Source organism: Protopterus annectens, chromosome 11.part0 (genome assembly GCF_019279795.1).
Source record: "Protopterus annectens isolate FY-2018-M chromosome 11.part0, PAN1.0, whole genome shotgun sequence".
Taxonomy (NCBI): domain Eukaryota; kingdom Metazoa; phylum Chordata; order Ceratodontiformes; family Protopteridae; genus Protopterus; species Protopterus annectens.
Genome location: NC_056745.1, coordinates 863,938,995 through 863,955,909, shown reverse-complemented (window position 1 = coordinate 863,955,909; position 16,915 = coordinate 863,938,995). Strand labels below are relative to the sequence as shown.

Genomic DNA, 16,915 nt, shown 5'->3' with positions numbered 1-16,915 from the left:
TTCAGTAATGAGCTGCATTATATCAATTCTTCAGGATAAAAGAACATAACTCAAAAAAAAAAAAAAAAAAAAGAAATAGAAAAACATCTTTCTTTTTTTCCAGGGGGTAAATACCTCCTGCATCCTAGCCCTTTATACTGCTGTAACTTATATATGCCAATGTGACAGTCACACTACATTGGCAAAGTGAAAAAATAAATTACTAGAAGTGCACTGCCAGCTAACAACAGAATCAAACTGCAAACTTTTTAGCCTTGAATTACAATTGCCCAATTTACTAAAAAGAAGCTCACTTCATATTTACATAGACAGAAATGTCAACACTAAAATAAATGTCATCTGTTGTGTTCTCAGCTGCATCCTGTTGGTAAGTCTCAGCAAGTACATTCAACAGAAGCTATTTAATAATAGGATTTGTTGAATGAAACATCCACAAAGAAAGATTAAATAGCTTTTAGTTAAGTTTTTTTTTTTTTTTTTTACTGCAGTGAGATGACTGTATACAGAATGGATGACATTTATTTTCGCCAAAAATCTGGGGTAGTCATGGGAGCAAAATGTGCTCCAGCATTTTCAAATTTGTTCCTGGCTGAATTGGAAAAGAGGAATATTTTCTCATCCCCTTTTATGTCAAACAATTGTGCCTATTATAGGTTTCTGGATGACATACTGATGGTTTGGAATGGGACACAGGCTGATGTGTTGGAATTTCTGGGATATATATTAACAGCATTACCCATTTCTTGAAATTTACTTACAGGATTAATGCTAACGAAATTGATTATTTAGACATCTTGTTAACCAAAGACATCATTACTGGGGAACTGTCTTCCAACATATTGCGAAAAAAGACATGCCAACACGCTGCTGCACTGCGTAGTTGCCATTCTGAGAATCAATGTAGAAGTGTATTAAGGGCCAGATGGTAAGATTATCCAGATTAGTCAGCGACAATATGAAATTTGGTGAAGAACTTTTTACATTAATATGGATGTTCAAGGATAGGCGTTATCCCATCAAACTCTTGTTGGCAAACAGGAAACAGATATCAGAAACCGCATCATCAGGTTTATTCCCATCCTGAAGGGTGGGCAGAGTAACATAAATGCAAATCAAGTTGATACTTTAAAGAATGATGTGATGGTAGTACCATTTAATCAAGATGCCCTCGAGATGAAACGGAGTATGAAAAAAAATTTACAGTGGTTTATTTGATGTTGAGTTTAAAAGTAAATTAGGTTCAGAACCCAGAATTGTTTATAGCAGGGGTAAAAATATCAAAGAAATTTTAGAAAGGGACAAAGACATGCTTAAGATTAATTTTACATCTAAAATGTACAAATGTGGCTTTTGTTCAACTTGCAAATTCATTAATGATGGACCATATGTCCAAATTGATTCATATGACAGGAATCTGCAGTGACTTGGTTGTTACAACTGCAACACAAAATTTGTTGTCTACATTGCTACCTGTATCTTTTGTCCTGCATTTTATGTAGGCAAGACAGTCAGGAAATTGCACGACAGGATTAAGGAACATAATAGGAACATCGGGAATGAAAAATTAACTAGTGCTTTATACACACATAGTCTCAAATGTGTCAATTTCAAAAAAGGTCATTTTCTTTATTATTGACAGAGTGCTAATCAACAACAGAGGGGGAGACCCAGATTTGGACTTACAAGTTAAGGAAACCGAATGGCAATTGAGATTAAATGTCAAAGCTAGACCAGGCATAAATGATACCATTTCTGTGACCAGTATTCTGAAAAAGAAAGCTAACTGCATCTAGAATTTTATACATGTATATATATATATATATATATATATATATATATATATATATATATATATATATATATATATATATATATATATATATATATATATATATATATTTGTACACAATCAGTGCAATGTCTTATTATTAATTGTTTTAGTAACATAGGTTTTAAAACAAGTTTAATTATTATAATTTTGATATATGTTTATATTTTGGATGTTTTATACGAATATGTATAAGTGTTACAACATTGCAGAGAGTGCAATAAGTTATTTACTTATTTACTGCTTGTGGATAGGTGTGGGGCTTGAACCGTGGACATCTGTAAGTGGAGCCAGGACTCTAGCCATTACACTATTGCAGCTTCTTTACAATGCAGTTTTTATATATGCATTTTAATATTTGCATTTTATTTCACTTTGTTAACCAGCATTACACACAGGATATGATGTCAGCACAAACTTCCTATTTAACAATTTCTTGAAGTGCACAAAAAGGCCTTTCTGCAGAGGATTCCCTACGGAAGAACTTAGCCATTTCCAGTCATCTAGAGATGATGAGTCTGAATCAGCAACCCATACTATCTTGTTGTCATCATCTTTTTTAGTGGCTATGCTGGTATTTGAACCTTGGTTCTCTGGGCCACAATCAGGGCCGTATCCCTTTGCATATATTTTTTAAGATATTCAGCAATGAGTTGCATTATTTCAATTCTTCAGGATAAAAGAACGTAACTCAAAAAATATATATAGAAAAACATCTTTCTTTTTTTCCAGGGGTAAATACTTCCTGCATCCTAGCCCTTTACACTGATGTAACTTATATATGCCAACGCGACAGTCACACTATATTGGCAAAGTGAAAAAATAAATTACTAGAAGTGCACTGCCAGCTAACAAAAGAATCAAACTGCAAACTTTTTAACCATGAATTACAATTGTCCAATTTACTAAAAAGAAGCTCACTTCATATTTATAGAGACAGAAATGTCAACATTAAAATAAATGTCATCTGTTGAGTTCTCAGCTGCATCCTGTTGGTAAGTCTCAGCAAGTACATTCAACAGAAGCTATTTAATGATAGGATTTGTTGAATGAAACGTCCACAAAGAAAGATTAAACAGCTTTTAGTTACTGCAGTGAGATGACTGTATACTGAATGGATGACATGTTTTAACATAATAGTTAAGCAACAGTTTTGTTTTATTTATTTTTAACATTTACAGCCAGGAAAGTCCAACTAAGATAGAGCCTGTTTTTAGCAGCGGTCCGGGGAGAAATACATCAGACCCACGTCTTTGGAATGTGGGGGGAAAGACACACAAATGCAGGGAGGACATGCAGATTCCACATAGAGAATGAAACCATAGAACCTCTTGCTGTGAGCAACAAGGGTAACCACTGCACCACTGTGCTGCCCACTGTTGTCATAGTTAACATTTTCCTCTGTATGTAAACAATGTATTTTTGTATAGCACATTGATTTTTGGTATCACTACTGTTTAACCTTGAATGCATTTTATTTCAGGTAAATAGTTTCTTGTTAACTCTTGATGCTTGAGTGCAGGACACCTTTTCCAATACTTTACAAATATCTGTTCTTGTGATCATTTAAATAGTGAATTCAACAGCAAATCAGGTTATTACAAGGCTATCAAGAAAACAAAGCACCGAGTATGGATCTACATACCTCCAATGACTCCAATACATATATATAGTTGCAAAACACTGTTAGAAAATGAAGCACTGATCATTCCAGCGGAACACAGGAAGCCTCCTATTATCATCACTGGCCGACTTCCATACTTATTCACCAGGATACTGCTGATGGGACCTAAAACAAGAAAGTAGAAACTCATTGTAAACTTATGTTTATATCTGGCATGCACAAACTTTTAACAGTTATAAAATTGATCAAAACTATTCACCTCTGATTAGCCAGTGCCTGCTGCTTGCCATGTTTTATAGGAGCTCAACACCCCTACCAGCCTGAGTCTACTTACAAATTGTGTGCCAGTCAAACATTGCATCACTAGGCCAATCAGAGTAGATTTTACTTTAAAAACAATAACTGTGTCTTTATTCTCATTATAGATCTACATTTGGGTCCAAATATTATAGCATATGCAATACAATCTAAAATAATGTAATTCATTATTCTTTCTGTGATTATCAGAGGCATAAAAATCATAAAAACAGAACAATACATAAGCAGAAAATAGAGCATTATACAATGACTGGCCAGTAACATCGTAAAACGAGCACGCTGATTGGCCAGCCCAACCAGCGTGCCCATTGAAAAAGCGTAGCAACGGAGATCTTTTTTTCTCCGTTGCTTATTTTCCCGAGCACTGATGTATTGGATATGCATGGGAACGCAAGTTCCAAATGCATACACAGCACATCAGCAATGGCAAAGCAGAGCTGTCCAGCGGCGGAAGGACAGCACGGCGCCATTATACAAGGACATTATTTAAGAAAAGTATTTTTTTTCTTAAATAATGTCATTGCATAATAGCAATAACCCACTTCTGGGTGTGGGTAATGCTGGTATTACTCACAGTTGTCTTTGTTTGGTCATTCGGGCTTTGCCCTCGTGACCAAACCACACCAACCATGGGTAAATCCAGCATTACCCACACCCAGGGGTGGGTTATTGCTTAAATATGGAGTGAAGGCATCCAGATAGTTCTAATAGTAGTAGGACCAGCAGGACTAATAAAAAAGAATTTCAAACATGCTTCCATATGCTACAGATATATGTAAGTCCATATGAATTGCACATTCTTCCATATGCTACAGATACATGTAACTCCATTTGACTTGCATAAAGGGGTAGTTCTAAATACTTTACAGGTGCTGAGAAAGCACAGTTGTGTACACTTACCATAAATGTAGATGTTCGAGTGTATTCACTGTTGCAGTCATTACATTTGATCTGCTGGCAGGTTGCCCTCAGTCGGCCTGATTAACAAAGTCTTGGGTCCTGCATCGGTTGCTGTCTCTTCTTCCATGACGTCAGGTTGTCAGGGGTATAAAACATGCAGCCGACGCCATTACATCAGTTTTTCTTGCCCCAGATGTCAGGTGCCCCCTGAATGGGGAGCAAATAAAAGAAAAAAACACAAAAAATATACCTCCAATCCAAAAAGCAAATACACCAAAAGGGCTTTTAAGCATAGTGAAAGAAAGTAGAGGTATAGCCAGAGAAAAATAGGGGGCTGGAGGGAGGGTAACCAGGACTGAAACAGTGAATACACTAGAACATCTACATTTATGGTAAGTGTACACAACTGTACTATGTTCTTCATGTTTCACTGTTGCAGTCATTACATTTGGGTAGATTCCCAAAGCTATGGTTGGGTGGAGGGAATTATACAGCATTAGGACCAGCTATAAGGCCCTGCAGGACAGCAGTGGCAAAGCCAGCTCTGGATTTAGAGAAAAGTGGTAAATGGTAATGTTTGGTGAACATATGAACTGAGCTCCAGGTAGCAGCTTCTAGAATGTCTCTGGTAGGAACACCTCTGAGAAAGGCTGTAGAAGTAGATGCAGCCCTGGTGGAATGGGATCTGATCCCCTGGGGGATAGTGTTTCCATGGTGCATATAGCAGAAACGAATACAATGGCTTATCCATTTGGAAATGGTTTGCTTTGAAATAGCCTTTCCCTCTGCCCCTGCAGCAAATGCCACCAGCAGTTGTTCAGATTTTCTTTGAGATTTTGTCCTGTTTAAGTAAAATCTAAGTTGTCTGTGTACATCCAATGAATGCAGAACCCGCTCCCCCTTGTTCTGTGGATTGGGAAAGAAAGTTGGCAAATTAATGGTCTGATTAAGAGCCACACTCTATACCACCTTAGGCATGAAGGATGGATTGGTCCTGAGAGATACCCAGTCTGCATGAAAAATGATGAAAGGCTCCACTGCTATAAGAGCCTGTAATTCGGAAATTCTCCTGGCTGAAGTGACTGCTAAAAGGAAAGCTGTTTTCCAGGAGAGAAAGTTTAAGTCTGCAGTAGCAGCTGGCTTGAAAGGAGGGAGAGTGAGCTTTTCCAATACAAAATTGAGGTCCCAGGCAGGGGTTGGAGCTCTCCTGGGTGGTCTTAGGTTTTTGGCCCCTCTGAGATACTGCTTTAACAGAGGATGAGAGAAAAGGGGAGGTTCTGTGTTGTAATGAGCTGAAATGGCCAAGGCATGGATTTTTATGGATGAAAAGGACAGGTCCTTGTGAAGCATCTCAGTTAAGTATTGTACAATCTGAGGAATGTTGGGCACTGCTGTGCTTAACCCTTGAGAATGATTCCAGGCACAGAATCTTTTCCATTTGTCAGTATAAGATTTTCTAGTACTAGGCCTTCTTGCCTCCAAAATGACATCCATAACAGGTTTGCTGAGGGATGCTAAGGGTGAATTTAGGTGATTAGCCACGCTGCAAGATTCAAAGTTTGGAGCGGAGTGTGCAGAATTTGGTTGTTCTGCTGAGACAGTAAGTAAGGTGTCTGAGGCAGGTGCCATGGTGGAAGGTGTGACACATTGCACAGGAGTGGGTACCAGTGTTGGCGAGGCCAGTCTGGCGCAATCAAAATCATTGTTGGTTTGTCCTACTTGACTTTTAGCAGAACTTTGGAGCGCAGAGGCAGAGGGGGAAAGGCATAGGCTGATAGGTTTTTCCAGCTGAAGGATAGACCAGCCACTTTCCAGGCTTTTTTGTGATGAGTTCTTGTGCAAAATTTGTCCAACTGAAAGTTCTGGGGTGAGGCAAAAAGATCTATGTCTGGGCTCCCCCATTTGCGTGTCAACGTGTTGAAAATCCATGGTTCCAGTTTCCATTCGTGTGGGTCCATGAGATTTCTGCTTAGTTCGTCTGCCAGAGTATTCAGCTTTCCTGGCAGGAATTGAGCTTGTTGTTGTACTTGATAGGTCAAGGCCATGTTCCACAATGCCATGGCTAGTCTGCAAAGGGGGTAGGAGTGTGTACCCCCCTGCTTGTTTATGTACCACATAACCATGGTGTTGTCTGTCTTTATCATTAATTGTCCTGGATGAAGGTAGCCCTTCAAGGCTGTCAGTGCATATAGCTAGCATTTCTTTTTGATTGATATGAAGGTGCATTTGATTTGGGCATCATTTGCCCTGAATGCACTTCCCTGCCAGATTTGCCCCCCCCCCCCAAGCATAGTCTGATGCATCTGTAGTTAGGGTTTGGGCGGCAGGGGGTGGTATGAATGGCAGTCCCTTGTTTTGGTGGCAGGGCTCTGCCCACCATAGGAACTCTAGTTGCAGGCAAGCTATGATAGGAATCATTGTTTCCAGGTTGCGACAATGCTGACTCCATAGACTTTTTAAGTACCACTGAATTTTCCTCATATGCAGTCTTGCATATGGAATTAGAAGAATGCAGGAGGCCATGAACCCCAAGACTTGCAGTATTTGCCATGCAGAAAGCAGAGTTTTTGTGGCCATCTGTTTGAAGTAAGTCACCAAATCAATTTGCTTCTCTGGCGTAAGGAAAGCCATCTGGGCAGTTGTATTCAAGCTTGCACCCAGGAATGTAATTTTTTGAGAGGGTACCAGTTGTGATTTCTTTTCATTTATAGTGTACCCTAGACAAGTTAAAACTCTTTTTACAAATGCCAGATGCTTTAGAAGAATGTCCTTGTTCTCTGCCTGAATTAGACAATCGTCCAGGTATGGATATATTTGAATATTTCCTTGCCTGCAAAATGCAAATACTGGAGCCAGGCACTTTGTAATGACCCTGGGCACAGTTAATAAGCCAAAGTGCAGTGCAGAGAACTGGTAATGCAAGTAGCCTGCTTTGAAGCAGAGGTATCTTCTGCAAGATTCCCTGATTGGGATATGCAGGTAAGCCTCTTTTAAATCTAGAGTTGCCTACCAGGCATCTTTGCTTAGCATAGGAAGTAACTGATGAAGAGTCAGCATCTTGAATTTTGGAATGTCCAGAAAGTTGTTTAGAGTAGATAAGTCCAGAATTGGACGTCATGATTTGTCTTTTCTGGGTACCAGGAAAAGTTTTGAATAGAAACCTTGTCCCTTTTCCTCTTCTGGTACTGGTTGAATACCCCCATGCTCATGAGGGAAAGTACTTGTTCCTGGGCCTCTGCCCACTGATTTGGGGGCAGGTCTGGCCATCCGTTTGGAATTGGCAATGTGTGGAAATAAAATCTGTATCCCTGGGATACTATATTTAAAACCCATTTGTCCTGGGTTATAAGTTGCTAGTTTCTTGCATGAAGAGCCAGTTTTCCCCCCAAGAGGCGGCTAAAAGGTAAGTGCTTGGTAAGTGTAAAGGGAAGTCATTGAGACTGCTTACCATAGGGAGGTTTCTTGTTTCCAGATTTGGAAGAGGAGGCACCCCATTGTTTTGTTCTGAAAGTCACTTTTGACTGAAACATGGAGCCTTTGGAATGTCTGGGTTTGACTTGAGTGGCTCTCGAAGGAACTGGAAAGGACCAATTCTTAGTAGGCCAGTACCTACTAAATCTTGAAGGTTGCACTTGTAAGAAATCTTTTACAGTTTGCATAGATTTAGCTTTATTTTCCATTTTTTTAAAACTTCCTCAGCCTTATTACCAAAGAGACGGTCCTGTTGTAAAGGAGCATCCAACAATTTTGCTTTAACTTGATCAGGCATATTTTGCACTTTGAGCCAAACATGCCTTCTTAGCACAGACCCAGTTACAGCAGCTCTGCAAGAGGCCTCCAAAGAATCAAAACCACATTGCAAAGTATGTTTTCCAACTTGTTCAGCTGAATGCAATAAATCCTGTAAATCTTTGTTTTCCACACAGTCAGAAATTAACATTATTTTCTGTTTAAGCAGTCCCATGATATGCTGCTGATATTTTAGCATATGAAATTGGCAGTTTAAAGCCCTGATTGCCAAGGTTGCAGAAGTGTAAACCTTCTTACCCCATCTATCCAGCACCCTGGAATCTCTATCAGAAGCGATTGGAATTTTAGCAGTAAAAGCCTTAATGCCCTTGGGATGCTGAGAAATGGTTTCAGGATCTGCAATAGAATTTTTGAAAAGCAATTTGTGGGAGTCAGGTACCCTGTAGTATCTGTCTGACTTACAAGGAGCCAGAGGCAGAGAATCAGGAGCCATACTAGATTCTGAAAAAACATCATTAACAATGTCTAGAAGGTATAGCCAAAGGCCTATGCTGAGGAAGAAGAAGAAAATCCATAAGTCTCTTTTTAGATTCAGAAAAATCACTGTTTTTTTTAGGCATAGGTCGAGATTTTGGCCTTAGTTTTGAAGATGGTGTTGGTCTAATATACAAATTTGTAGGCCTGAAAACACCCTCAGAAGCCGGTGCCTGCACAGCGGCTCCGGACCCATCCAAGGTAGAGACATCCGGGGGTTCCATAATTGAAGCATCTCGCGGCATAGCGGACTCCGAATGGGTCTCAGTAGAGGCCTGTGAATCAGAAGTAGCGGGTATCAGGGGCTGCGAAAGCGCCTCACTGAGTACCGGCGAACTGGAGACTGGCTTAGGAGAAGCGTCTTTGGCAGTTTTGGACCTCAACGGCCTGTCCCTGTCTTTTTCTTTGCATTTTTTAGTTATTCCGGTGTCGGATTGCTAACCGACGACATTTCTGAATAATTAAAACATGAGCCAAAATATTTAGAAGCAAAAATGTACCGACGTTTGATAGTGTGTTGATTACATAAAGCACAAAACCGACAGCAAGGTACATTGTGGTCAGGGCCTAGGCAAGGAATACAGTACAAATGAAAATCCTTATGAGGTATTTGCTTCCCACAAGTAATGCAATTATTAACTTTTACTGACATCGGTAAGGAGTAAGAAAAATTTTCCCCGATGGGGTACTTAGCTTTTTAGTTGAAGACTTTGGATCTGAAACTCAAAAAGGAAAATTTCAGGAGTCTGCCGACCGGCACTTGCAAACTGCTTCTGCTTTGGGCACCACGCGGCAAGAAAGAATGATGTAATGGCATCGGCTGCATGTTTTATACCCCTGACGACCTGACATCATGGAAGAAGGGACAGCAACCGACGCAGGACCCAAGACTTTGTTAATCAGGCCGACTGAGGGCAACCTACCAGCAGATTACCCAAATGTAATGACTGCAACAGTGAAACACGAAAAATATCAGCACATTTGGCAAGCACCCTGAATCAGGAATGGCATCAATTCCTGTTACGATATTAGAAACCCAAACCATTTGCAGAAATTAAAAGTAAGAAAGCATATGTAAATTACCAAACTTAACTAGTCTTTCAATTTTTTTATTTTATATATATATATATATATATATATATATATATATATATATACTTGTTTATAGAAGAAAGGCATTGTTCTAATTCAGTTACCTTCTGCAAGGGTTCAATGGAATCCTAGGGTATTCTGATGTTTAATAGGAGCTCCCCCACAAATATCTGTTCATGTTAAAACAAAATCAACTTCCCTTGGTGGGAGAAAAATTACAGATGTTTCTGTCCACTGTTCATATGAAGTTTCACAAATCATAAAAAAGCCGTTAGTTACAAGTGTTTATATATATATAAAGATTTTGTACCCGACTCATACTTCTGTCAAATTCAAAGCAACCAAAAACTATTTTCTGATTTAGTTTAAGGAAAAACAAAAAAGAAAAAAATTACAGTTTATCACTAAGCATTATTATCAATAATCTGAATGCACACGTGATACATTCTTCCTATGTATTATATAACTATAAATATGGCATTATTATGCATTTTTATTAAATTACATAGTACAGTAGGTGGAATGTCTGGGGTTATTTGAGCAGTACTGATATCTTCTTTAGGATTCCATCACCATAAAAAGTTGAAAACTATTTCTGTAACTTTTTCTTATAATGCAGGTATTACTGTGTTGTTCCTTAAAACACTAATACTAATGCCCTGCCTGGTTCTGACATTGGCCTTTGGTACAGTTTGCTTGGTAGCTAACATTTTATGCTAGAACTCATCACAGCACCAGTTGTGTAGAAACAAGGGAAGCTTATAAGAATTCAGAACGCAGAACAATATAAACACTCAAGTTCCAAATACTTGCAAACCAATGTCTTGAAGCCAGGGATTTAAGCAGCTTGTACATATATAGGCTGCTGCTTTTATATGAAGTCACATTTGAGTTTGGGCAAGCAGTTATGGGGAGGAAGTTGGAGGGGATTTTTAGGGTTAGGGAGCAGGAGGGTGATTTTAGGGTTAGGGACATGGAGGGGAGTTTCATGCTTAGGGAGTGGGATGGGAGGATTAGGGTATAAGAATGATAAGAGAATTTAGGTTTAGAGAGTGATTGATGACTTTAGGGTTAGACAGTGTAGTGGAGTTTTAGGGTAAGGAAGCAGAACTCAGGTTGGGTACTGGCTGGGAGTTTTAGGGCTATAGTTTAGGATCTGGTAGGGCTATACAGTTTTATAAGATCAGGTGTTGGGAGGTCTATGTAGATACAGGAGACTGGGCTAGTGGGAGTTCGAGAATTTGCTTTTTCAAGCAAGTGGCAACATGCAAGTGTGTCTAGCGCTACTATCATTTGAAAATCTCTAGTAGACCCTTCAGAAGAAAAAAAAAAAAACTGAACAGATAACCAGTCAACAAGCTAACTGTAATACAAGCAATACCCACAGAAAAAGGGCAGTACCCAAATGTGCCACACCGAAATGCAAAGTCATGTATTACTTACTGCCTGGCATGACTAGTAAAGAAGACACTGAAAACTGGTGAAAAAAATGACTATGTCCTGTAGATTAATTTCCATGCAGTTAGCAGAAATAAAACAACAGCAGATTTCAATTCCCCAATGGGACTGAAAACGGTAAACAAAAAGAGAAGCAACTCTGAAAAAAAAAAAAAGAAAACCGAACACAACCAATCTGAATGCTTGCTGGGAAGATAGCCTTTCTTTCTTTCTTTCTTTTTTTTTATATATACAGGAAACTGGTCACATGATTAAGCACATACAGTAACAACAAAGTGGTAACTAAATATAGTCTGAAGAAGTTCTGTAATAAACAGGACGAAAGCACTAAATTTATTCTGGCTCCTGTGTGTGTTTTGTTTTTAAGTGGTATCTTATTTTTCTGAGTTGTAATTAAATATATGTTTGCCTGTCAGAGATATAGCAGCTCAGAGTTTAACATGATCAGTGATATATGGAGACTATCAGGTCTAGAAATGCAAATGTTTACTCATCTGTACATGTACCTATGTGAATTTTTTATGACAGGAGATTACAAGCTAAACTCATCTTTCGCATCTTTTACAAGCTAAACTCATCTTTTGCATCTTTCTATAAAAAATAAATAAATAAATAAAAAAGGAGTCCATGAGCACTCCTATGTCAGCAGATTTTATCTCAGTATTATATAATGGAAAATGATAAAATTATTAGTATTCCAAACTATGCTTGCTGGTATGTAAAATCAGTGTGCCTGTGGCAAATCCACCAATATCTACATGAAAAAAAATCCAACTACAAAACAAAAGTGAATACATGGAAATTGTTTTGAGTGTAGCCCTTAAAAAAGCTAGTTACCATTTTCTCCACACAACTAAGATGAAAATGAAACTGAAGCAGGTATGACTTTATGACTTGTGTGATGTACATGTGCTATGTATATACAGAAACCATTATGTATTTCATCACTTGTTATTCTGTACTCATTCTGTTCTTGTATTGCTGTACAATGCAGCTCAGGCTGAGCCTGCGATTCATCATACCAGATGATCAGTAAACATATATAAATACCGTAAATGTATAAAAACATCTAGTAATAAAATTTCTTACACCACAACATTGCTTCCGAGAGTAGTATAATATATAAAAACGTAAATACATACACAAAATAACAACTCAAAAAGAAACACTACTGGAATGTTGTGTTTGTTGGAGTATCATAACATAAAAGAAGATGCATCCATACTAAAAAAGTCTTAAAAAGTGCATTTAATCAATGTATTGTGTAACCATCAGTGCATGCATACGTAAGAAAGCATGTACAGTATATCAGTGAGTCAGTGCATAAATGTAAGATGAGTTGAAACACAAAGATGTGTCTTCATAAAATTACATTATTTAAAAAAAGATAAGAAATTCTATTTCAAACAATGTCATTATATCATAGCAGTAACTCACATTTGGATGTAGGCAGTGATGGTTTACTCATGACTAGCTTTATCTAATCAGTAGGGCTTCACCCTAGTGATTAAATCACACTAGCTGCAGGTAAACCCTGCATTACCATAACTGAATATGATTTATTAAACACACTGGGCAGGATACTGATGGCTTATAAATTGTGTCTTAATTTTTTTTCTATACTGATACTATACTGACTGAGGAGTATTTCTCTGCTTGTTTTTAAAATATCATATCTGGCCCATGTTTATACAAACAAGCCCAACAGCAACACACAATATACTATTATTCATGATCGACAGCACTTGGGTCTAGCAAAACTTTGACAAACTTACAAATCCATGTCCATAATACAAAGTCCACATTACACACGCACACACACATGCATGCGCGTGCGCACACATACATGCATGCGCGTGCGCACACACACACACACACACACACACACACACACACACACACACACACACACAAAGAAACACTACTGACCCCAAATTTTTATGTACTTTTCTGTCTCCCACAGATGGTCATTGGCTTTCCCCGGGTCCTCTACTTCTTTCTTCTCTGGGTCTACTTGACCTGACTTAGCACCCCTCAGCTAAGCATGACCCACATCTGAGACTGGCGAGGAGATCAAGGATTCTAGTGCAGCATCATACTGCTGCAAGGAGTGTTTTGTTTATGTCTGAGCTTTTGTGCATTATGGAATGTGCATTCATTACATCCTTGGAATGTATGAGCAATGGCACATACCAGTGTATCATCCCACCTCTGAGTTGACTCAGAAATTGCCACTGCCTCCTTGGAGTTCTATCCTCCACTCACCTCCAGCCCGGGTCTACACCCTAGCACCCCCCCCCACTCCAGGATGACCATGCCCTGCAACTCATGCCAGCAACTCAGATGCTTGAGTTGCTAATTGAAATTGGGTCTCCTGTGCAATAGTCAGGGCTTTATCCCTGCACATCATAGTGCTAGTTCAGTACTGACCTGAAATAGCAGAGAAAACTACGACGACGAATACCTGCCTGTGTTTAAAGTTGGCAAATGATACAGCAGTTAGTGCACCTGCCTTTGATACCATAAAAGCCAAATGCCTGTAGATTCTATTCCTACACCAGGCATTTGGAGTCATATTTAAAATACTGGCACTGCAGAGTAACAGTAACACAAGTTTCATATTGCCCTCGAGGTGTCATAATTCAGATGGCTCTTTAAACAGTGACATCATCTGCACAATTTGCTGGCAATTTTGTTGTATCTTAATGATCCTATAGCAATAATCACTGGAAGATAAGAGAATTTTTCTGTAGGGTCCTGACCAGATTTCCCCTCCCTAGTATTGCTTGATGAGTCCCATGAATAAGGGCTTCAGACTCAAATGGATGTCTCTGTCTCTAGTAACAAATGTAAATATAGTTAATTCATCTGATATCCATATACAGTGCTGTTAGGAGATAAAACATGTAGCTGAGACACTTTCACTATTTAGCAGGAAAAGTGATTGGATCATACAGGAGGCAAATATAATGTTTTGAGTGGTTTACTATTGTTTATTCGAACAGAAAATCATTTTCCATTCAAATAAACGAAGTGTAATACCGAAAGTAAAAAAAAAAAATAACTTACACAATGTCGAACTAAATGCTCGACTCATTTGACTCGGCATTGTTGTCGAAACCACCACATGATAGCTGTATAGGAGCTGATGGAAATCAAACTCCTATACAGCTATCACGTTTTTGCAGGGGGGCAAGCCCCCCCTGCGCCCCCCACACCCCCCTACTTATATATTCTAACTCCGAGATCGCACTACAGTGGGGATGTGGATATATTTCCACTCCCCACTGTACAGCAATCTCCGTGCAGATAGTCGATTTCCACTTATACGAATGCAGTTGTGCATTCGCATAAGTGGAGTCGACTATCTGGTGCAAAAGTGCTTGTGCATTCCACATTCTGTTTTTCGGCACATTGCAGCCGATAGAATGTCGTTCACACAAACAATAGTAAACCGTTTTGAGCAGTTCTGCAGTTGTAAAATATTGATATTACCGCACCTTTAAAGCGGCATATTTTTGTGTGTATGCATGTAAAGGTGTGGGCATGTGCAATAGGATCAATCTTGGGGTCCAAATTGACTGCCCCACTACTAACCAATAAATAAATAAATAAATAAATAAATCAATGGGATCTACCTTATCATCAAATAAAATAAATAAACCATGACTTAATGCTCTCTCTCATACTCATTATAATTCTCATTCTCATACTCATTATAACTGGGAGATACGAAAGGACTACAAGTTTAGTACTAACAAATGTATCTGGCTATAAGTAGTGATCTACTAATGTATGAACCTGACTATAACAACTGAAGTATAAAGAAAAGCTCATACAGACTCCTCAGAGGTGATCTATGTCTGGCATACAGAACTATCTCTGACCCCTCCTTAATGAAAATTGCTGTATTCCACTTACATGACCTGCATGCAAAACCTCAGCTTGGTCTGTGACCTCAATAGGCCGGGACAAATTTGTGTCCCAGAGACTCCCCCATCTGTGGAATTGATTCCCTCTCTATGTCAAGCAGAGTACTTCATTATCCCTCTTTAAGGGGAACCTGGATGACTGGATGGGAAATAAAAAATACACCCCTGGGATTCTACCTATGTCAATGCTGCCAGGGGCATCGGGTGCTGACTTGTGGGAACATGGGCTAATTTACTGGCTAGTCTTATAAGGGCCTTAGGGCCAGTAGCCTTGTAACTTGCTATGATCCTATGACTGTAACAAGTGAAGTACTAACACATGAATCTGACTGTAAGTGGGGCACATGTTTGAAGATGACTATTCAACATAACTGACTGTATCATGTAATGAGAGATAAATATAATACATTGTGCAGTTCTTTGACTACAAAATGCTGCTATTAATTTATGTTAAAAATACGATGTGCTCATGTATGTGTGCATGTGAGGATGTTAGTGTAACCATGTCTCATAACAGAAAATATTTTTCTCTACTGTGCAATAATGACTTTTTGTCACTTGTATTTATTTTTATTTATTTGTTTGCTTTGGTAGGGGTCCCTTTATAAGCAGAATAGGGCATTCTGAGTTGTAGATTATCGTATGATATGAACATAACCCTGGTGCTAAAGAGCTGCGGTGCAAGCAAGCACCTCATGTTTTATTATGCACTGAGGAGTTCTCTCATTGGACAATAAACAACACTTCATGGAGTGCTACCCCCATAGCAGAGATGATTAACTTATATAGTCATCTGATTTAAAGCATTTAACATATCACTTACACCCCTAACTTCACCCTTAGTAATTATGCACCTTTTTCAGGCAATTGCCATAAGCAGGCAATTCCCATGATTGCCATTTTACCTGTACTAATAATTAATTAATTTACTCTTAAAGTAATGAAATCAGCTTGCATAGATATAACACATTAGGTGCTATACAGTGAAATGGATAAAACTGTTAAAATATTTCAACTTTCTAAATAACATGCAAGTATGAGTTTTTGATCCACAGAAGCACAGTACAAATTATAAAACCACGTTTTCTATCAACATCTATGCAGGAAAGCAGTGAATAATTTTTAACACATGGATTCTATTCTGCTTCAATGAATAACTGTAGAATTAACAAACAATTATGACATGTCACCTTTCTTCTGTCCTGAAGATATTTTCTATGTATCCAGAGAAGTTGGTATAACCTTAAGGTATCCATTTGTGTAACACTAGGGGCTGGGCCCTGAGATACACACATTACTAGCGGTAATGTTCATCTCATAGTGCTCGTTCACACTCACAAAAGAAATAAGCCTAGAACCATTACAGTTTTTAGAGGTGCAAAGGTTTCCATATGCATTACCATCTCACAACAGATAGACTGATCCTTGCCACTGCTGGTCAGAGGTGAATGAATGGACCAAGAGGGCTATTGGAAAGAA

General features: G+C 38.7%; 1 protein-coding gene across 5 annotated transcripts in view; it reads right to left on the bottom strand.

Moving 5' to 3' along the window:
- The window catches only part of SLC16A7 (solute carrier family 16 member 7), a 1,124,843-nt gene that overhangs the window by 145,922 nt on the left and 962,006 nt on the right, over positions 1-16,915 (bottom strand). For all 5 annotated transcript variants that reach the window (XM_044088276.1, XM_044088278.1, XM_044088279.1 and 2 more), the window contains one exon: positions 3,474-3,617. In XM_044088276.1, coding sequence (XP_043944211.1) covers positions 3,474-3,617 — 144 coding nt within the window. The remainder of the gene's footprint in view (positions 1-3,473; positions 3,618-16,915) is intronic.